Source organism: Cydia strobilella, chromosome 10, assembly GCF_947568885.1.
Source record: "Cydia strobilella chromosome 10, ilCydStro3.1, whole genome shotgun sequence".
Taxonomy (NCBI): domain Eukaryota; kingdom Metazoa; phylum Arthropoda; class Insecta; order Lepidoptera; family Tortricidae; genus Cydia; species Cydia strobilella.
The window spans coordinates 10,444,475-10,468,145 of record NC_086050.1 but is presented as its reverse complement, the minus strand read 5'-3'; the positions used below and the strand labels follow the sequence as shown (position 1 = coordinate 10,468,145).

At 35.0% G+C, this 23,671-nt stretch overlaps 1 protein-coding gene across 1 annotated transcript in view; it reads left to right on the top strand.

The window, feature by feature from the left end:
- LOC134744726 (alkaline phosphatase-like) overlaps positions 1–23,284 on the top strand; it is a 40,536-nt gene extending 17,252 nt beyond the window's left edge. The window contains exons 7-11 of the mRNA XM_063678646.1: positions 6,891–7,070; positions 9,496–9,690; positions 12,235–12,429; positions 15,716–15,852; positions 22,933–23,284. Coding sequence (XP_063534716.1) covers positions 6,891–7,070; positions 9,496–9,690; positions 12,235–12,429; positions 15,716–15,852; positions 22,933–23,139 — 914 coding nt within the window. The 3' untranslated portion in view covers positions 23,140–23,284. The remainder of the gene's footprint in view (positions 1–6,890; positions 7,071–9,495; positions 9,691–12,234; positions 12,430–15,715; positions 15,853–22,932) is intronic.
- The last annotated feature ends 387 nt before the right edge of the window (positions 23,285–23,671 follow it).

Below are 23,671 nucleotides of genomic sequence, written 5' to 3'. Positions count from 1 at the left end.
GAATATCTTGCAAAAATTGTTAATATCAACCCCTCTTTTTGACATTTTTGGTTAATTTTTTCTTTGTAAATTTTGTAATTTAAACAGAAATAGATGTCATATACTGAAGAAAAAGGAACCTAAGTACTTAAAAAAACGCATCAAAAAACATTACATAACAAATAATTTGATTTGTTCGGATTTAAAAAAAGAAGTACCTAGATCGAACTAGTGTTGTCCACTGAAACAGACGGTTGTTGTCGACATGCTCTAGTTTTCATGAACTTCGCCGTATATTTAGAAGATGTAAGAGTTGTGAGCTTAACTACTTTGTAGTTTTAATAAGTTTTTTTTTCGGTTATCTTTAAAGTTCCAATGATACAAGTTATATAATTGACATCTAACAAAAACCTATCAGAAACAATATTTTAAGAAAGTAACATTCAAATATCACAACTGTATGCTGTATGCTAAACCTGCCAAATGGCCACGTGGAGTGGGTACGTAAAATAAAAAATGTTAGGATCTTTATCCTATACATCAGCCAGTCTCTACTGGCTATTATTGCAATATTTAGCACAAAATTGTATTTTTACTACTTACTCTAATTGTTAATTTGGTAGGGAATTGCTATTGCTATGATAAAAAAAAACAATCAACAAAAACGATAAATATTTCAGTACCAAATTATACGCAATAGCTAAACACGGAACAGTTAAGGAAGACTCATGCTAGAACGGGCCGTGCCCATTTTCTCTGACGGCTGATCGGTGATCACATGGTGCTTGCCATAGAGAACAAGGCGCCGGAAGTTCCGGCCGGGCCTCGGCCCGGTCTAGCGTGAGTCATCCATAATGGATGACTCACGCTAACGCTATGTCACTTCTAACTTGATAGAAATTTAATTTAAGCAAAACAGTGTTCGCTTTGGTTGAGATTTGAATATCAACTGAATATTCTATACAAATAAAGGTTTCCCATATCGTATTTAAATGTCATGTTTGAGTCTACATTTATTTATGTTGCATTATGGACCGTAAAACGCTATTTTATAGATGTAACTGGGGGAAAATTATTAAAACGGTCTTTAACAGAGAAAACCGACCGACGTCACAAAATAGTTTATACTATATACCATTTACAACCATAGACACCAGTGGGTACTTACAGGTACCCAAAGCTGTAAAATACTTGTCATTGAGGGGTCCCATTATAGTCTCCATCAGCAGTTCCTTTTCACCAAATAGCACTGTTGTTGTAATACAAATGCTGCATTTTCTGATGAAAAAAGAAAAATGGTTGTTCTATTTAAGGAGTTAGCCCCTTTCCTCGTGGAACCGAACTAAACCTACTTGGAAAATTTGTTTTTCAAATCAGTTTAGTAATAACGGAGTTCTGAGATGACAGACGTAAAAAAAATGCAAGCGAATTTAGAATTAAAATATTGAACTCGGCTAAAAACCTATTAGCTACTGTACTGCTCGCCTCCTATCTTTTTAAACGTATCTTCTTCTTCTTCCAGTGCCATCTCCTACCGGAGGTCGGCTATCATGAGGGCTATACGAACTTTAGACGCAGCCGCGCGGAATAATGAGCGTGTGCTCTGTTTGAACCACGTTCGGAGATCTTTGAGCCATGAGTTACGTCTTCGTCCGGATGATCTTTTACCTTGGATCTTTCCTTGGATAATGAGTTGAAGGAGTTCATATTTCTTGTTTCGAATGATATGACCAAAGTACTGTAGTTTGCGTTTTTTGACTATCTTTAAAACCTCGGCCTCTTTATTTACTAACTGCAGCACTCTTTCGCTAGTTACTCTATCCGTCCATGATATTTTCAGGATTCTTCTGTACACCCACATTTCGAAAGCCTCCAAGCGTTTACACATGTTCTTTGTCAGTGTCCACGATTCTACTCCATACAGAAGAACCGAGAAAACATAGCACCGTGCTAAACGCACCCTAGTAGAAATCCTCAACGAACGGTTGCACAGAAGATGTCTGAGCTTCATGAAAGCGTTACGCGCCTGTTCAATTCGACACTTGATTTCAACGCTGTGATCACTCTGGTCGTTTACAATGCATCCTAAGTACTTGTAAGACTGGTAAAACGTATCTAGTATTTAACCAATGTGTTTTGAAGTTTAGATACTTACGTGTTTAATGAGCTCATCTCAAAACATACACACACACACACACACACTGAAAGCGAAATTTTGACAAATTGTCCTTTCAATTTTGTACATCATCCGAATTGTATTAATAGGTAACAGTTTAGTGACATTGTTTTACACGATTAAGTTTCGTTTTCGTCCGATAAATTCGTATCGAAAATAGGCTAGATGACAAATTTTCATTAATGGTGTCAATCGATCAGGTTTATTTTTAGGATCAAATGTCTATATGGGCATGGGCACCCATTGCATTTAAAGCAATTCAAAAGTCAGAAATGATAGTCAGTCGTACTTCACTCGCGAAACGCTCCTAGCAAAACGATAAGTGAACGTGACGTCAGGGTCACTGAGAGCCCATTTTGAATGTATGGACAAAACAAGAAAATTGCGTTTTTGTCGGTTAAATATTGTGTTTACGTATATAATTGTAGTACAATCTTTTTTTGGATAAAATGTAAGGAATCGAATGGTACCCTCACTTTTTCCTTTTTATAAGTTAAAAAAATACTTAAATTTTGAAACTTTCGAGTCCTGTATTTTTGTACTATTTCCATATATTACTTTAATATCTACATTATTGTGTAAAATTGCTCATTTGCTATCTATGTTACTAGATTTTGTTATAAAATTCAACATCATATTTGATGTAGGTATCATGCTTAGTCTTCTTAAACATTTTTAAGCACATTTTTTTTGTATGGATTGTTTTGTTTACATAACTTGCCCCATACAAAAAATGGCGTTAAAAAACTCCTACTTTCTCCTAGCCCGAATAACAATACTAAGTATGATCTTAAGTGGTACGCTACTATTTGCGTTACACCGTTTATAGAATTATTCTATAAACGGTGTAACGCAAATAGTAGGATGCTGATAAGCAATAATGTGTTATCCCACATAAGCAACATTTTGAGAAAATGGCGTCTAAAGATTGGTTTGTTCTAAAAATTTAAGATTTTGTTCAAACTGTTGTATTTGTCAGTTTAAATACGACGAATACTAATGATTTATAATTATATTATTCGAAATAAATTTAAATTTATCGTAATAATCCGCTTTTTGTTTATTGCGAATTGCATTATGACATGAAACTTTCTCAAGAACGTGTCATTATACTTAACACAGTTTTGCTAATTGTGTATACCTGCATTTGAACTTATAATCCACATGTTATAGCACATAACTTGTTGTTGTTAAATACTAACTTACTTAATATAAATTTTGTTTTGCAATAATCAATCAAGCCTCATAATGCATTTATATGATATGTTTTTCGATTTGCAAGAATGATTCAAGTCCAGCAAGTAATTTAAATTCATTATAATTATTAAATTAAGATTATTTTCGAATATGCGTATATTTAAATTGTTAAACTTGGCATTTAAAATGAACTGTTAAGCAAAACTACAGTATTTAGCGGTTTTATTTAATTTATTTCGGCAAACTTACCTAAAAAATAAAACCCTTAAAATCTAGTGTTTTTTGCTAATTACGCTTTATAAATAACTTATTTCGATTAGCATTAGTATTTATCTCTTGAAAAGTACAACAATTAATAGATTTGTGCACTAAATTCGTAAAATTACTTATTATAAACACATTTTTTTACAGCACTTACCTTCAGAGCGCTTCTGGTAAAACAGAACTAATGGAATGGGATTTCCGCAATAATGAGTTAACCTCTCTTAAGACATTATTGACATTTTAGTATGCGTTCTGCTTCTGCCCATTACTGCAATAAGTTAAGGTACTAGACGCATTAATGCAAAACAGACAACATGTGTTAACGGATTTGTGTTAACCTTTTTTTCCTTCTTTTGGAATAGTTATAAATTTAAAATCACTAAGGTCATTTTTGCAAAATAAAGTAGAGCGGACCAGCTACAATATGACATTAAAATCTCATTTTTGAAGTTTTGTGGGTTGACAGTGTTGACACATTATTGCTTATCAGCATCCAGATATTAAAAAACGTATGTCTTACGTCACTTGTAACCTTTGAATATTGTCTGGAGATTAACAAAGGTTGCTACGAATAAAGGTGACTTAGTATGATTATCATATTTTATTACATTTATTAGGTCACCTCATGTCATGATTAATAATGTAAAGGTGACTTAGTATTAATATCATATTCAATCACATTTATCAGATCACCTCATGGTATAATTGAATATGATATTAATAGGTACTAAAGTCACCTTTATCTTAATTTAAAGTACCTAATTTAAACTAACACGATATTCACTCATAATTTTAAACTAAAACCCCTGTTAAGTCTGCCTGTGACCACGAACGTAACGTCACGTTCGAAACGTCAGGCCTTAAGTAAACGCAAGTTTGTACGCGATTAAGTCCCGTGTTAGTTTAAAACTATAAGTCACCTTTATTCGTGGCACGCTTCTGTCAGATGGAACGGGTGTGCAGATCGGCATTCCAGACACAGACCTGTCATTTTTATGCTAACATTCCAGAAGAGGCAGCCATATCATCATATCATTTATTCAATGCAACCATGGTATTTTACAAAGATGTTAAAAGTCTAATCAAGCTTGAAGCTCATCGCGGGGTCTACAAGGAAGGGTACGCGGAGCTGCAGGCGCGCAGCAACGTGTGAGCAACACGGTAGTGAATAAAAGAGTATAAAGTGAAACGATTTGTAAAATATGAGTTTGAGCCAAAATAACAAAACACGTGTCCATTATTGTTTTATGTTTTCCAACATATAATCAAACCAGCAATTAACTAGCAATTTGCTTGAACAAAACTCTTTACAGAAGTTAGAGGGTTGGGTTTGGTCACTTTTCAGTACATTGGAGGCTAATTTCTCCCAGTAGGTTGAGTTTGGGCAGATAAAGAAAACGCGTCTGTTAGTTAAGACTACTCTATAGCATATATAAAAATAAATTAAATCGAAGACGGACAGTTGGGTACCCTTCCTTGTAAGTTGTAACAATCATCGACTAGTTTTGAGTTTGGTTCAATTATTCACCACAACCTACTGGGTAAGAATAATTATAATGTAAACTGCTACACCCTAGTAGGGTCCATGTTTGTGGACACATGGACCCTGAACAAACATGGACCCTACTAGGGTGTAGCAGTTTACATAATAATGTAGATACTAGCTTTCTTTGATTTTCTTAACTTTTCCATGTCTACAGGTAAGACGCGAACGCATTACCCATACAATAAAATGTGCATGACCAATGGGTCAATGCCAATGGGAAAACCCTTTGAACTACCGTAAAACCCTGTTAAACTGTATTTATTTACATTACTTGAAAGCTACGGTACACGACGGACCTTTATTGAAATAGTAAAGAAACCCTATTTCTAAAACGCTGACCGCTGTCACCGCATCGGTAAAATATTTGTATGATAATGTAGGTACTTACACAGTAGCAGACCAAACCAGAATTAGCAGACTCGCAAACTCCTCATTAGCAACTTAACCGTTCTATGTAAGTTATCTTCGTGTTAAATTAATGATAAGTTTTACTTAATTGTATGCTGCCTACTTAATTAGAATTTACATGCAATGCATTTCTACTACTTTTCGATATTGGGCGATGATAATAAATGAGGGTAAAGGCGCAAAGCTTAACGCTGATGGCGCTTCAAGCGATTTATAAAATATCAAGAAAGTATAAATGGCGGACATAATGCCTTAAGTCATTCTCTACAGAAACTAACAATTAGTTCGGAAAAGAAACGCAGCAGAGAGATAAAAAAAGTCCCTTATTTATTCAAATATTCTAAATTCGGGGTTCCCGTTTTTAAACTCTTTTCATAAGTACGGAACTGGCAGTTTGAACTTTGAATAGTGTTTGAAACGATAACATGAAAACTTTGTGCAATCTTGATAACGTCATACTATATAGGATGGGATGGTTTCGTTTTTTTGGTGATAAATTTCCCAACGTTGTCAAAAACTCCATTGTTCGTTAGTTGAGACTGACATAAAACAAGCGCGGACGATGGTTGCGTGTGGTACTAAAATAAACTAAAAACGTCGTTCCATTTCGGCCTGGCGATAAATACAGATATTTGTTCCTGAGTCATGGGTGTTTTCTATATATATATATGTATACGTATGCATATCGTCGCCTAGTGCCCACAGTACAAGCTTTGCTTAGCTTGGAGCTAGGTCGATCTTATGTAAGATTGTCCCCAAATATTTATATTTTCAAAAACTTACATGAAGGGAGCATGTCGAGCGTAGTCTTACATTATAACCTACATAGAAGTGTAACCTAAATTTACGTGAAAACATCAGTCTTGTATGTCTTTTTCGGCTTTTCGATAATTATAGTTTAGGTATAGACAGAGTTAATTTTTTAAATGGAGCACTGAGGGCAGCTACCAGATTCATGCTGCTACGCCAAAATGGTCTTAAATTAAATTTACAATTATTGCCATTTAGTTATACAGATTTTGAAAAAAATTACAGCCAGTGACAAAATGGTTAATTTTGTCAATATTTTTATGCAGATCGATTCTATTTCACATAAACATCGATATAGGAACTCCCTGCCTGTCATTGAATTTTACTCTCTAAAATCCAATGTCTGCTCATTTCCGTCTAAATTACGTCTTAAGCTCGCTTACCACACTCGCGGGTTTTACTATATATGAACGCGTTTTAGTGAAACAAATTACTTATAGCGCACATTTTCCCTCCGAAAATTTTCCTCCTAATTTTCCCTGTTCTTCATTAAAGCTACATTCTTTACAGGTTTATTTGAATATTCTCACATGGAATTTAACGCGGAACGAGGCGCTGTGACGGACGCCGAGGAGGGCTCGGCCGATGGGTCCGCAGTGAAGGCTGACGACCCATCCCTCTCCGATATGACCCGCGCGGCCCTCTCTATATTGCTGAAGAACGACAAGGGATTCTTCTTGCTTATTGAGGGTACGTTATTGGAAATATTGAAAGGATTAGTGTTAAATCTACTTTTAAAATAATTTTTCACACTTAATACATAATAGAGGATAACCCAATTAAATTCGATATGTCTACTACATTTTAGGAATAAGAACCGATATTATCTTTCCTTCTATATATTCGTGTTATTTAATTGAAAGTTAGTTCAATCATTCTAATTGGAATATAGAAGTTGTAAAAGTGTAAGTAAAATACGTAAAAAATTAAGATCTTTGCCTCAAAGCTCAACATAAATATATATATACCTACTTAATATTCTAGACGTCTTGGTCTGCTAAAAACTTAAATTTTGTTTTAATTCAATTCAATTCAATTTATTTGTATCAGACATAAATAGTCCATAGAAATGTTAGTAACAAACAAAACTTATTTTCTATTATTTTTCTTTTTAATGTTGTATTCATTCTACAAAATATTGATAGCCCGTGTACGGGGTATTTTTGCTTAGCTTTCAGATTGTATAAAAATATACATGCATGTGGGATAAAGTGGGATAAATGGAGAGCGTCAAGTTTATTATTTATTACAATTTTAAGGGAAACTGCGGTAGAAGTAGGAAATTGCTACTAAAAAAGAGTTGTTACGTGACATAAAAGTGTCTAGGGAACAAATAGTGGCAAACGACAGAGAGTGCTCATTCTCTATGGCGAATTATAGATAACAAAGCAGAAATTTTGAATTGATTGACTGTGCAGGAAAATAGCGCAACATATTTAATCGCTCAAAGCATTCTTCAGCAGCAGTCCGCTCGGTTGTATGCGAGAGAAATGTTAATTGTTAACACGGTTTTTAACATTACAATAGTTCACGCATTGCGGCTCCGCTTGTTTTCCATGATTGTGTGCTGCTCTCTACTTGTATAACATAATAAGTCCACTTGTAATTTGTAAATAATCATAGGCGACAAAACTGACGTTGACATAATGTAACTTGTAACATTCTTTCATTCATTAACGCATTTCATTTCATTCCTTTTTTCATTTCTTAACTAATTTAATTATCTTACGTAATTTAAATGAGGAATTCTTTTATTATTTATATAATATATGTATATACAGGATGAAATTTTATTAACCACCGTTCATACTCTGCGTAGTGACTTTATAGTTCATACCGAGCAACTTTTATTATGGGACCAATGCCGAAATCGTGAAAACATTTTTGGCTGTCCCATAGAAATCAGCGGCATCACATCAGCCGGAATGTATGAAACAGGCAAATTTTTTTTTTCGCGATTTCAGCATTGGTCCCATAATGAAAGTTATTAAGTATGACCTATAAACTCACTACGTAGAGTATTAACGGTGGTTAAAATTTCACTCTTTATTTCGGCGATCTCGGAAACGGCTCTAACCATTTCGATAAAATTTGGTTTTCGGGGGCGAAAAATCGATCTAGCTAGTCTTATCTCTGGGAAAACGCGCATTTTTGAGTTTTTATATGTTTTCCGAGCAAATCTTGGTTTCCCAGAATATGTTACATATAAAATATAAGTACGCAAAGATATAATTAATAAAAAGTGAAATTCACTCAGCCAACATATGACTTTCATGTTTAATTTTTTCTGTGGATACCTAAGCATTAATCATTATCACTCATTTATCAGCCACTCTCTCACTTCATATTTGTCAAAATGTTTTATTTATGGTGATAAATGACAACATACGAGTTCTGTTGTTCCGAAATATCCATCATGTACAGCGTGTGTAGAAATAATTTTAACAAGGCAGCAAATAATATCGTTCGTTATTCGTTAGCAACTTTTTGATCACTTTAAAAACATTAACGGGAAATGTTTCCCGCAAAACTGCTCTTCAACTTCGCGAGATTGAAATGTAGCTATATGTCATGTGTTAGGTAAGAATATATTATAATATACTTAGTTTTCTACCTCAGATTGTTCGTGATCGCTAGCGTAAGAACTATAGATATAGCTACAATTTCGACCAATGGGTACCTAACAATTATTGGAACTACAATAATGAGAAAAACTCAATGAAGTTTAGTGAGTTCACATTCTCTGCAGTAGAAATTTCAAAGATGTATTTCCAAAAGTTACGTTTAAAATTCTACGTCCGCTATTACCTACCTAGTTACATAAATAAGAACATTGTTTCTCCGAAAGCAGTTTTATTTTGTGCTAAGTAGAATTTTATCTCAAGAAGATGCTTTGATTTGAGCCTTGTTCTGACGATCTGATTAATATTTCTAGCCGTAAAGGAAATTATTAAAACTTGGTTTCGGAGTGGGCAGCGGAAAATGCGGGTAAACATGGCGAGTAGAATGCGATATACTTAAAACTGATGTGATTTTTAATTTCATACATAACTGTTTAAATACTGGTGCATGTTCGGGCCTCCGGTGTAATCGTTTTCTATATTTCCTTTACTAGGTGGGCGGATAGATCACGCACACCATTACAACAATCCATACAGAGCATTGGACGAGACGTTGGAGTTGGAGACAGCGTTGTTGGCAGCATTGGAGCGAGTCAACCCAGCTGAGACTCTCATCGTGGTCACGGCAGATCACGGACACGTGATGACCTTTGGTGGCCAGGCCACACCTCGCGGCCATCCCGTTTTGGGTAAGCTTGTTGTTTAATTACTCGCACCGTTAATGCAGTAAGTACCTAGTACCAACAGCGAAACTGCAAATCAATATTGCTGTGTCATGTTCCGGGTGTAGGCAGATAATGCCGGGTAAACTTTGCAATTCTAACGTTCTAAAGTTAAAAACTTTTTTAAAGCTTACATTTGATCATGACGAGAAATGGAACAGAGTCATTATAAATTAATTATGAATCCAAATTCTCAATTATACTTTATTGGAGAAGAGACCCACCAGCCCACCACCCATAAAAACCGTATCAAATCAAAAATCATTGTATACCTTATTCTATACCTTATTCTCGCGTAATAAATTTCTAATCCAGATTGGTCTTCCACAACAGTTTTGTAGCTGAAAACCGACAGTTGCTGTGATTTCGTAATCGCTATTCCCAATTTTTCTGAGACGACGAACGTTCAAAGTTCAAAGTTCAAAGTGTTTTTATTTGTGAGTATATGTCATACGTTTTACATATTACGTAAACGTTTTACATATTATATAAAACGCGTGCAGTAATTGGACTTTTTACTGCGCTTTAAGTATAGTATTTGTTATTTTTTTACGTCTGCATGGGAGCGCAGTACTGCACAAAGGCAGAATTCGGAAAAAGCCTAATATTTATTTCCAGAAAGACTGAAGTATGCGTTTTTGATCTTATTGCATTTAGTTTGGAATACTTTTAGTTTCGAATACTTAATTACTTCATTTATAAAATAAACCACTTTAAATTGTTTTTTTTTTTGTGTTTATCTCGTATTTGCGGTTACTGCAGTTTAGGGATTGAACGGCAGAATTGCGTATCGTAAATGTACCATTGTGGGACACCGTGTACCAATAGACGCCACTTTCAATCTTAATTTCAAGCAATAAAGGTGACAAATGCGCAATCGACAATTGAAATTAGGCCTTCAAACAGTAGGAAATTGTCATTTAATTTATTACGGTTTACAGAAAAAGAAGACAGGATACCTACAATGTTTTGGTGTCTGAAACCGCCGAATGAGTTACGAAATAAATACAAACTGTCCGTACAATATTTTGGATCCCTTCGGTGCCAGTTTTGATTACGTCAAATTAAATAAACATCAGTCGGATAAGGCTCATCTCTCGAGACTTTTCGTTTCACCAAAATTTAGTAGAAACGAGTTAAATTCAACTTTGAGAATACAAGAATAGTTTAAATTTTAATTACAAATGAAGCATCTGTTAGAGCTTGGTCTAACTTTAATAGTAAGCTGAAATTAGAAGTACTGTAGTCTGGTTTTTTAACTATTTATTACGCCACACATTTTCTAAGCAAGAAACAAATGACGGTTCCATACTATTTTCCATGGGCAGTACCAAAGATAGATATAACTCCGTAATAGATAGATACAGTCTAAGGAAAAAACGTGCCTCGAAAATCAAGAAAATTTGATTCTCGTTCAGAGGGCGCTACTAGCTTTGGCCAACTGTCGTATAGATGGCGTTGACGGTTTCGTTTGTTATTTAACAATTTTAACGCATATCGGTGAAAGAACATGGGTCAAAATCATAAAAATAATTAATGCAAATAAAAAAAATCATTTATCCATATTTAAATACATTTTATCGCATTTTTATAAATCTTCATTTTTAGTTTTAAAGTGTGTCGACAGATGGCAGTGAATTTACTGGGGTTACAAAATTTACTATGACAGTACCGCTCTAGTATAAGTTACTCTATGGCAGTACTTTATAGTAAAAAAAAACAGAACCCGAACCCCCTTAATTCATTAAACTTTAGAAGCCTCTATTAGTTAATTTATGTTTTATCCCTTTCTTACAAAAACACTTACAATAAAGTACTCAATTAATAGCTAATTGAGAATAATGTTATTTAGGGTTAAAACGTTAAAATGAAACTGTATCAATTACAGTGACAGTGACAGAGCGGAAAGCACGCCGAAGGAAACAGTGAAAAATTATGATGTTCCAAATCAATTTACTGGAAGACTTTTTTACCAGTGCATTAATTTCAAACTTTTTTTTACGTTTTGACTGAAGGAAAAGCTGAAGAGGTTAAACAAGGATTAAAACCTAAAAATTAAACGAGGAAGTTTTTCATGATTTGGAAGGATTTGTAATTTTTGTTTTCTCAAAAAAAAACAAGGCATTTACCATTAATAGCAAAATTTCTAACATCTTTTGTACCTGACTACGGCAAAGCAAAACAGGGTTTACGATTTTGACTTGTATGTATGTATGTTCATCCGTTCCTTTATAACTTCAGTGAGGTGTGGCTTGAATAGTCTTGATTGTCCGCTGGTTGTTGGCTATGGCGCCATGTTAAATTTATGTGACGTCATATATGACGTCACATAAAATTATGACCTTAGTCCAATGTACTTAAAGTCCAAATAAACTGACATTTGGAACTCCGTATCTTGTATAAATAACACAACGTTGGCAGACGCTACAGGTTAAACAACATCTTTGCCCCCTTGTTAAGCAAATAACTATTGTTTGACCGCTATGTATGACATAATATTATTGGGCACAGGTGCGGATACGATGGTATCCGATATCGACGGCCTACGCTACACAACGTTGCTGTATGGCACGGGGCCGGGCCACGCGGAACCTCGGGCCATTCCGGCCAATAGCACCGTCACGTCACCCGATTCTGTGCACGCTGCCGCTGCGCCGCGACAATGGGCCACCCATGGAGGAGAAGACGTGCCTGTTTATGCCTTAGGTACCTACGTAAGATATAATAGTTTGCCTTATTTTTGTAACCCTATACAGGTTGTCTGGGGCAACTAAAATAATTACTTCACGCTACAACCAGACAGAATTATTCACATTCCACGATCATCACAGACAAATTCCAAGATATCTCACCAAAAAGCAGAGCAGTTCCTGGCTATTCTATCAAAGCTATCCAAAACGGATACTTCAAGACTTTTTTTATATACATCGGTGTTATTTTTGCCAGCATTTAAATTCGAGACATTTGACAAAACAACGAAAAATCCCGACTACTGCATTACGACATAACATGGTATGTTATAAATATTTTAGCTAATTAAATAAAATAAAAAAATTGGCCAAGTGCGAGTCGCACTCGCGTTCCAAGCTTCCAAGGGTTCCGTACATTACACATTTTTTAACAATGTATTTTTTTATGTGAAACGTGTGTGAAATGTCTTTAAAAAAAAACCCTTAGGGGTCGGATCAAAAACTAGGTAATTAAGTCCGACTCACGCTTTACTGTACATTTCTAATAGATTTTCCTGTCATCTGTAGGTAAAGAACTATTTAGCGTATTTTTTTTTTCAAAATTTTAGACTCAGTAGTTTCGGAGAAAAAAGGGGGAGGGGTGAATGGTCATTGTTTGCCTATTTCCTTAAATAACTTCTATATTGTTTATCCTAAAATTATAAACAAATATATTAGAGATTCTCACAATGAGCTCTTTCATTTGATATGTAACACAATATAGTTTGGATAAACTAAAGTTCTTAATTTTCTCATTTAACCCTTAAAAGTGTTTGCCCCCATGTTTTTCATTTATTTACGTTACATGTCCGTCTTTGGGTCACAAACTTACATATGTGTAATAAATTTCAATTAAATTGGTCCAGTAGTTTCGGAGAAAATAGGCTATGACAGACGGACAGACGGACAGACGCACTAGTAATCCTATAAGGGTTCCGTTTCTTTCTTTTTCAGGTTCGGAACCCTAAAAACGGTCATGTGCGAGTTCGTTCAACTAGCGCACCGAGGGTTCCGTACAAACTTTCAATTACCTGTTTAATGTAACTATAAACACGAAATACTTTTGATCAGAAGTATATTCTCGTAAGCATAATTGTGTACACCGCCATCTATCGGCTAACTAATTTGCGCGGCCCGTATGTTTGTTTCTTTTTCAGGGATAATTATTCTATTTATCATATAAACCGATTTCAACCATGTTTATTTTTTAGTGTAATCTCGTAGAATTTGAAATATAATACCGCGGTATAAGGTGGTTAAATTGCAAATTTTATATACGTGGATTATTTACGTACAAGACATTTTTTTGCTACGGGCCACCGTTTAAGAGTTATTTACGAAAAACTATAAAAAGGGACCCTAAACCCCCCTCCCCCTCCCAGTACCCGTAAAATGCCAGTTTTACCCCCACGGGGATAATTACCCCCAAGTTGGGAACCGCTGGCTTAATGTCTTTGTGAAAATTAAAGTTAATAAATAATACTGAGGCAGGAAATTAAAATGATCTCTATTTCTGGAATAAGGTAAATAAATAGAAATTCCATTTTTTATTTACACGTGTTATCAAGTTCAGCGAGGCCACGGATAATTTTATTACCTACGAGATTTATTTACCTACGTAATTATAAAGGTTTTTTATGAAACGTTGTTAAAATTACGATTGGATACAATGACATCATCATCATCATCATCATATCAGCCCTTTATCGCCCACTGCTGAGCATAGGCCTCTCTTCCAGTACGCCACTTGTCCCGGTCCTGAGCTAATCTCATCCAGAAGTCATGACATACAATGACATGTCCCCGGAAGTAACAAGATAAAGTAAAGATGAACATTTAGATCCGTATTTTTGTTTTGTTTATACTGAAATGATACCCTAGTACCCTACTACTCATCTTGGGTTTCCTTAGTAGCATCCTAAACGAGCCCGGAGTCTGTTTTGGCAACCTAATCCCGAACATCACTAGTTTTTAAACTACGGAACCCTAAAAAGAACCCTTAATTTAATAGCAGTTTAAAAATGACAATATGGCGGACGAATGTTTGAAATGACACCGTATTTAAAAAATATGTCGCTTAAATTTTCATTTTTTCTTCGCAAAGTGTGATGAAAAACATTGTGTGTAACTCCGGGGGTAAGAATTTGCACCCTTTTCCAATATTTCATTTAGGCTTTAAGATACTCATCGGTTATATTATAACTTACTTATTCTTATGTAATATAAACAAATGCAAGCTTGAACGCGATCAAGCTTTATAATGGCAATATCCTGTTCTGTACGAGAAGGTCTAGGGTACACGCAAGGCCCATTAAAAGTTTGCGGTTTTAGTAATGAGTAGGTAAATAAAATTTTACGAGCAGGCTCAGAAATTTTATTTTACCGGCCTACATTTACATATTTAATTTAATCAATTTGGTTTATGTAAGTTACTTAGATTGGAGTTTTGTAAATGGCTTCCTTTATGTGATAATATTGCTCTTTCATAACTATTAACGAAGATTTGTACGTACTTAGCGGCAAAAATATCGAGGGTCGCGTAAATGCCCGCTGGCGAGTAAAAGCTTGTGGTTTATGTAAGATGAACCTACAGGATACCGTTGCTATTTTCAACCCTACCAACAATAAAAAAGTGGCTTATCATTTAAATCTAAAGATAAATATCATAGATTGCAAACATCTCGACATTATCACTACCTAAATAAAATTACATTTACTACGAATACTTAGTTACAAAAGACCTGCCTGGCCTAGTCGGTAGTGACAAGGAAATGCAAACCGGTTTTTATTTGTTTGAAATGAAAACGGTTAATAACCGGTTATTAATCGAAATTTCATACAAATAAAAACAGGTTTGCATTCCCTAGTAGTGACCCTGCCTAAGAAGTCGATGGTCCCGGATTCAAATCCTGGTAAGGGTATCTATTTGTGTGATGAGCACGGACGTTTGTCCCCGTCATGGGTGTTTTATATGTATTTATATTATATGTATATATCGTTGTCTAAATACCCACAACACAAGCCTTAGGTATTGAGCTTACTGTGGGACTTAGTCAATTTGGGTAATTATGACCTATTTTTTTTTTTATATTCTTTTGTAGTCAATCAGCATATTACATTTCGTTAATATGATTTATAGGTATGTAGAAAAAAAATTAACGGCGCTGCGCTGGGTTTTAGGTACTTAGTACTTACCAAAGAACGGTATGAACGTACCGGTCATAGAATGCTAGTATTTCTATATGATGTGTGCTTGTCTGCAGGACCCATGGCGACGGTTTTATTCGCGGGCGTGGTGGAGCAGAGCTACATCCCCCACGCGATCGCGTACGCGGCGTGCCTCGCGCACCACTCGCGGAGATGTCAGGAAAAGATTAACTTTACTCAACCACAGGTAATTGTAGTACCTATTTACTATTTACTCATTTTGAGTTGTAGAAGTTAGCGATTTAAGCGTCACGTTTCCGCACTTCGATCGAGCGTTTCTACTTTTTGCAACCATAAGAATAAGAATAATTTTTATTGACAATAGAAAACAATTTTCAGACACATGGATACAGTGGATCCCAAACTAGGCTATGCCTGTGACTTGGGGTCCTAGAATGCAGTTGACATTAAAGAAACATATATAACATTTTATAACACCTATTTTATTTAAATTTGAATAATTAAACTTCAAAACTATACTACTATAAAAGGAAAAGGAAAAGTTAATTTAAGAAGAGATTAATTAAAATAAGAGGAAACTTACAGCTAAAAACGACTAATAAATTTACAAATTAAAGTCGGTGAGTGAGTATGTGTGAGAGAGCGTGTGTGTGGGTGTGTTTGTATATAAGGGTGTGAAAGAGAGAGGGAGGATGGGAGAAGAAGGAGGAGAGGATGGGAGTGTCAAATATAAATGTTTCTTAAGAAACGTTCAGTCTCGTGATAGTTCCAGTCCAAGCATGCTCTAGTCACGACAATTTTTACTTCCTTTTTAGTCATTTTTTGGAGGTCAACTATCTTGCAGAACTTGTTGTAAAGGAACGGTTTTAGGTAGGAACTGAAACGTCTACAGAAACTAGTCTTTGTGGGCATTAATGGCATCCTAAAACAACGATTTCTGAGCCTGTTGGATTCAACCGGTCCAACCGAGAGCGAGACCTTTCGGTGGGCCCTGGTGACAATTTTTACCAAAAAGAGTTTTCTAACACTAAGTAAGCAGGCCTCCCTGAAAAGACTGTCCGTTGAGAAAAGTGGTGACTTTTTGAGCATTGTATTAAGTACTGAGCGCTGCGCGCGCTCTAAATCTATCAATGATGAGGATGCTGAGCCCCCCCACGCCAAGATACAATATGTTAGAACCGACTGACAAAGGGCAAAATACACTAGTTTTAAGGTTTCACTATCGGCTACATCTCTCAGCAGTTTCATCGTGTATATGAGCTTCCGAACTTTTTTTGACGTAGCGGCAATATGTTGTTTGAAACATAGTTTTTCGTCAATTACTACGCCTAAGTATTTTAAGGTTTCTACGCGTGAAATAGAGTGGCAGTTGGTACAATCGGGACGAAGGGCAATGGCGGTAGGATTATTGCAGGTGTGAAGTACTAAACTAGTGTCACTTGGTGGACTCGATGCGCTGGTTTTAAAGAAACACACGTAGTTCGTTTTGGCACAGTTTAGGCTAAGGAGGTTGCAGCTCAGCCATTTCGCGGTTCGAAGCAGGCCCTGTTGAGCTATTTGAAAGACCTCGCCCCAAGTCGACCCGTGAAAAATAATCACTGTGTCGTCAGCGTAATTGATCATGTCAGCGTGTTGCATTTCTATTGAGGCTAGATCGTTCAAGTATATTAAAAACAATGAGGGACCCAGAATGCTCCCCTGCGGAACTCCAAAGGATAACCCCAATTGGTCGCTTGTGGCTGTACCCAGTTTTACGCACTGCCTTCTATTAGTGAGGTAGCTGCGAAACCACTCAAGTCCAAGACCCCTAATTCCCGAACCTTCAAGCTTCGTTAACAAAATGGGAATAGACAAAAGCTTTGGCTAAGTCTAGGAAGACCCCAATGCTTTTTAGACCCTTGTCCAGATAGTTAGCAACGGTATTATTAGTCAGAAGGGTAACGGCGTCTTCGGTAGATTTGCCTCTACGGAAACCAAACTGGTTATTAGAAATGATACTATTTTTCTCCAAATAGTTGACCAGCTGTTGATTAACAATTTTTTCAAGCAACTTTGAAAATGTACTTAAAAGAGAAATAGGCCTATAGTTGACCATGTCTTTTCTATTGCCTTTAGTACCGTTTTTAGGGTTCCGTACCTCAAAAGGAAAAATGGAACCCTTATAGGATGACTCGTGCATCTGTCGGTCTGTCCGTCTGTCACAGCCTATTTTCTCCGAAACTACTGGACCAATTAAGTTGAAATTTCGTACACATGTATGTTTGTGACCCAAAGACGGGCATGTAACGTAAAAAAAATAATTTTAATAATTGGGGCCACTTTTGGGGGGTAAATGAGAAAATAAAAAAAATAGTTTTTCAAATTATATTGTGTTACATATCAGTTGAAAGAGCTTATTGTGAGGATCTCAAATATATTTTTTAAATAATTTTAGGATTAACTGCTTAGGAGTTATTCAAGAAAATAGGCAAAAAATGACAATTCCCCCCTTTATCTCCGAAACTACTGGGTCTAAAATTTTGAAAAAAATACACTAAATAGATCTTTACCCATAGATTACAGGAAAACCTATTAGAAATGTGCAGTCAAGCGTGAGTCGGACTTAATTACTTAGCTTTTGATCCGACCCCTACGGGTTTTTTATAAAGACATTTCACTCACGTTTCACATAAAAAATACATTGTTTAATTTGTGTAATGTGCGGAACCCTTGGAACGTGAGTCCGACTCGTACGGCCGGTTTTCTTTGGTAAATAAATGCCTTAGTTTTATTGCAGTCTTGTTAAAAAATAATCATACGGAACCCAAAATGGGACAAAAACTTCCATACAAAGCTTTCCGTTAACAAAGTTTAATAAGGAGGACATTTAATACATTTCGATTTTGTTGCGTCATTTGTTACTTTTGGGGGGTAAACGAAAAAATTAAAATATTAAGTTTTTCTAACTATATCGTGTTACATATCAAATGAAAGAACTCGAATATATTTTTTTTATAATTTTAGGATTAACAGTTTAGAAGTTAACAAGTTTGGGAACAAATCAAATTATTTTATTAAATATTTTGATTTGTACTTGCCCTTAGAGCTGGTCAAAGACGCCTAGTCTTATAGTCGAGAAATTCAGACGGGCACCGCCGTGGCGGGGTGGCCTAGGGGTTCATGGCGTTAGCCGCGATAGCTAAAGACGCCGGTTCGAATCCGGCCTTCACCACTGGAGGGCTTCGTCACTTTTTCTATAATATATGACATCTATTACAGTTTTTAGTTAAGAAGTTATTCAAGAAAATATACAAAAAATTACCATTCCACCCCCCTTTATCTCCGAAACTACTGGGTCTAAAATTTTGAAAAAAATACACAAAATAGTTAATACCTATGGATCACAGGAAAACCTATTAGAAATGTGTAGTCAAGCGTGAGTCGGACTTAATTACTTAGTTTTTGATTCGACCCCTACGGGTTTTTTAGACATTTCACATAAAAAATACATTGTTTAAATTGTGTAATGTACGGAACCCTTGGAACGCGAGTCTGACTCGCACTTGACTGGTTTATTATCAGTTAAACCTGTCTTTATCCCTCTTCACCGAACACGTTTTGCGTACAATTCTTTCGCCATTTAATATCGCTTTCCTCTTTCTATTAATATTAAGCAAGCTCCGAGCAGTTCAACTTTCACAAAGTTGCTGGCGTGACTTCCTTGCCGGTTTCAAAGTTCTTCCACATTTTATTATAGGCATGTATTCCTGTATGCATGGTAGCAGATTCCTACGAGACCATCTGCTCTGGCAAAAGTTTGCCCAACAGAAGATTTACGCTATGAAAATCCCTTTTTGTGCCATAATCTTAATATTCATTTCATATCATAGGTACAAACCAAAGTATTAGTTAAAAAAAAATAGCCACAACCGAATACAGAACCTCCTCCTTCTATGAAATAGAAGTCGGTTAAAAATAGTTATTTATGGCATAAAATGAATTTATAATTTTATTATTCACGGAGATGCTTAAATGTTAACAGTTTATCCATCATATTAAAACAGTTCCATGAAAACTTTATAAGCATTATTAATTTTATACGTTATTTTTATTTGGCATGTATTTAACAGATCACCAGATTTAGTAAAATTTAACACCAAAAAAATCGTTTTTACCACCAGAAATAATGAAAGATCACCAAAATAAGAACTCCTATTTAATGAGAAATGGTTACCAAATTTGTACCATTTTTTTATCCTCTTAGAACAAATAACACCAAAATAATCATTATTAATAAAAAATATCATATCATATCATATATTAGTAAATCATCACCAAACTTAGAACTCCATTTTAATGTGAAATTATAACCAAATTTTTTAATCTTGTTATCCTATTAAAGCAAATGACTCCAAACAATTCATTGTAAACCCAAAAATACTTAATGATTACCAAAATTAGAACTCCATTTTAATGTGATATTGTAACCAATTTTTTTACTTTTGCTATCCTATTAAAGCAAATAACTCCTAATTAATCATTGTAAACCCAAAAATAATAAATACCATCAAAATTTAAACCACATTTTAATAAAAATGTGCAAATATTTATCATCTCGTTATTTCATTAAATTAATTAATCCACTTCGTCAGCTTTTTCTAGTAGCATTTCGTTTCTGTAAGGGTCGCAGTTCTAACCTAACCTAACCCACTTTTATAGTAGCATTTCGTTTGTGTCAGGGTCGCAGTTCTAACCTTTTTTTTTTGTTGCCCAGGAAAAATCTTCGAAAGATTCCCCAGCGCCAGGAGGAGGCACTGAGGATATGTGAGATTTCTACTCACTAAAAAACCTTCCATCCGCTGCGCCCTCTAGGTTACTTTACTGTAACATTACGAATTTACTGACATTTGTCTTTAAGTACGTATGTGTATGTGAATGCAAAATATTGCTGTATTTTGCAGTATTTACACAATTTTGATGAAGTGTGACAGTCTCTACTGTTGAGTGTAAATATATTTCGATTTAGACGTCATATTTTTGTTGCATACGTAAATATCAACACGCCTTAGAAAATGTTCGAGTTTTGGAAACGATGGTGATCACACATCCATCTTAAGCTATGCTCGCGAGGTCTACAGCTCACAGAGCCACTAGTATGCTATCTGCATTTTCTATTGCGTAAACAAGTTATCTGTTTAGTTTAGGTCATCGGTTAATTGGGACAGTTTCCTCTCGCCACACTTAGCGAGGGGTTCAATAACACTTTCCCCCTTTTCCCATTTTATTTTCAGAACTATTTACAAAATTGTATATTATCGACACATACTTAGAAAATGGATTTTAAATTCATCAACTTTAGTTATTATGGGGCAGTGTCATTGCCATTTGTCAAGTGGTATATGTTGAGAACATTTCAAATATTTTATAAAAATAGTTATTTGTTATACAAGGGTGCAAAGTTGTATTTTACCCGCGAGTGTGGAATTGAAACACGAGCAAGCGAAAGGATCCTATAGTTGAACCACGAGCGAAGCGAGTGGTTCTAAAATAGAATCCTGAGCGTAGCAAGTGTTTCAACACACGAGAAGTAAAATACATTTGCACCCGTGTGTAACACAAAACTTTTCACCTCACTATAGCGAGGAAAGTGCAACATCCACAGGCGTTAGATCATCTTCATCACTGAAATCACTCATTTTTTACGATATTATAACAAAAAACTGGAAATTCTGTATTTTTACGTGAGAAGTTTTTAAGTAAAAATTTTGTTGACAATGTTGACATTTCTGACGTATGAAATGTCATTAATGATGCGTTTTGAAATTGCATCGACTCAACTTGTGCGTTCAGGATTACATTTAACATCATAATTAAAAAACAAACGTTTCTTATGGAACTTTAAGGTTTATGACATAAAATCATTAAATAAAGCTAAATTTGGTATTTTTTATTAGATTCTCAAACCATTTGTTTAATGATAATTAATATCAAACGAATCATTATTATGAGCGTTTTACGTTTTGTTATCTGTCAAGCTACTTAAACATGCTCCATCCAAGGTCAAATTACTTTCCCCACTAGTGGATAAAATGCGTTTTTCCCCGCTTGTTTTAAAGGATAAAAGACAACTTTCCGAGCTAGTGAGGGGAAAATATCTTTTCCCATTTGTTAATACGTGTCCGGCAAATTTTGAAGAAAAAAGTCGTAAGTCAAATACCAACCCCTTCGAGACTATATTTCCACCTCCATAACTTTTTTCCTAAAACAGTAAAGAACCTGATTTTTGATTAAACGTTATAGGTACGCCACCAGAGAAAGTTTTCGTAGGAGGTACCTACAAACTTTGCGGTAAATAATTAATATTCGCATCTAGATTATTGGCGTTTCCGATTGAGTTTATTGATTTAATGACACTCTCGAGATCCCGAAATTTGTTGGTTAAGTTTGTTCGATAAAGTTGTGACAGCTTACAATTTAAATCTAGTACCAATACCTTTAGGGGTTGTTCATATTATAATATAATTTCGTTTATTTCGCATAATTAGTGACTTTTGTAAAACATTTGTATTGTTGAATCTTTGTTTGTTTTACCAATCCTTTAAAAAATAAGATAAATAAAAAGTAGTAGTAGTAGTAGTTTATTTCAGTTTATTAATAAAAAGGTTTTCTGCGCAATAAAATATTATATTTTTGAAAAGCTTATTTTACCTTATTTTCTAAAACATGGACTTAATCGTTTTTGAGTGTGTTTAACTACAATCATAAGCGCAAAAATTTACCCAGCAATTTGATACAGAAGTCGTGGTAAAAGGTACCTAGTTAGTTAGTTAGTTTATATATTTTTATTCATTTTATTCTAATGATATTATAACTCAAGATAGGTTATACGGTTATAGGCATTCCAAAATTGAAGCGCTTACCTTGTAAAAATTGTACAAGTTGCCTTTAGTCGCGTCTAGGCAAGCGAGAAATGAGCACGTGCTAACGAGCTCCCGCACACCTACACATAGAGAAAGAGACATGCTTATGTTTAACAAAGAGTATGACAAAAATGAATGGAATGCGAAAATTAATTAAAAATAACAGATTCCTTTGTAGGTATAGAAATAAAATAAATATGGTAGTAATTTTGTGCTCCTTATTATCTCCTTATATTTATGAATATAGGTAACCTAGCTATAGTTAAATAACTAGTTATATAATATCATTCTTTTATTTTTTTTACCAGTGACCATTTCGACATTACTGGTCAACAGCTGCTGTTTAACCATAAATCGAAGAATATTTAACCATAAAACAAGACCGTATATTTATTGTAATAATCTTGTTCCAGGTAGTACAACCTCCCAAATGTGTACCACCCGAAGTCAGCAGCGTTGCCGCGGAAGACAACCGCGAGGCGGCCAGCGGTCGCCGCGTCGTCGTCGCGTCTAGCGTCATGTCCGACGAACGCGTCCCCCGATCTTCCGCGATCGTCCACTTCACAGGCCTCATCAATATAATCCTTAATTTAAGCGCATTATGGTCTATTATCAATTAAAATCACAACACCTTACTTTTCACGATTTATTGTACACAGAATAGTTAGATAATGAAAATTTGTACAGGGAAGATTATAGAGATACGGATCCGGATCGGATTAATGTAAATAAAATTAGTCGTTGTAAATAAAGATGATAAATGTTTTAAGTTTGTTTTATTGAGCTTCAATCATATAATTTCGTAGTTTTGGTTATTACCATTATATTTATAGTAATATTAATTTATTTATATATGTATGTCTTGTCTGTGAATTCTATGATAATACTGATTTGTTTGTTTCTTAATTTTTTTTCTTTTCTTGTATATTTTTTATTTTATTTTTGTTTGCGTTCTTAATGATTTATCTGTATATAATTTTTGGTTTGTTTGTTTTATTAATTATTCCTTTTGTGTATTTTTGTAATGTTTAATATGAGAAACCTAATGCTCCTTTAAGGATAATGGGCGATAAATCCATGGGCGGCGGTAATCGCTTACCATCAGGTGATCCGTCTGCTCGTTTGCCTCCTATTTCATAAAAAAAAAATGAT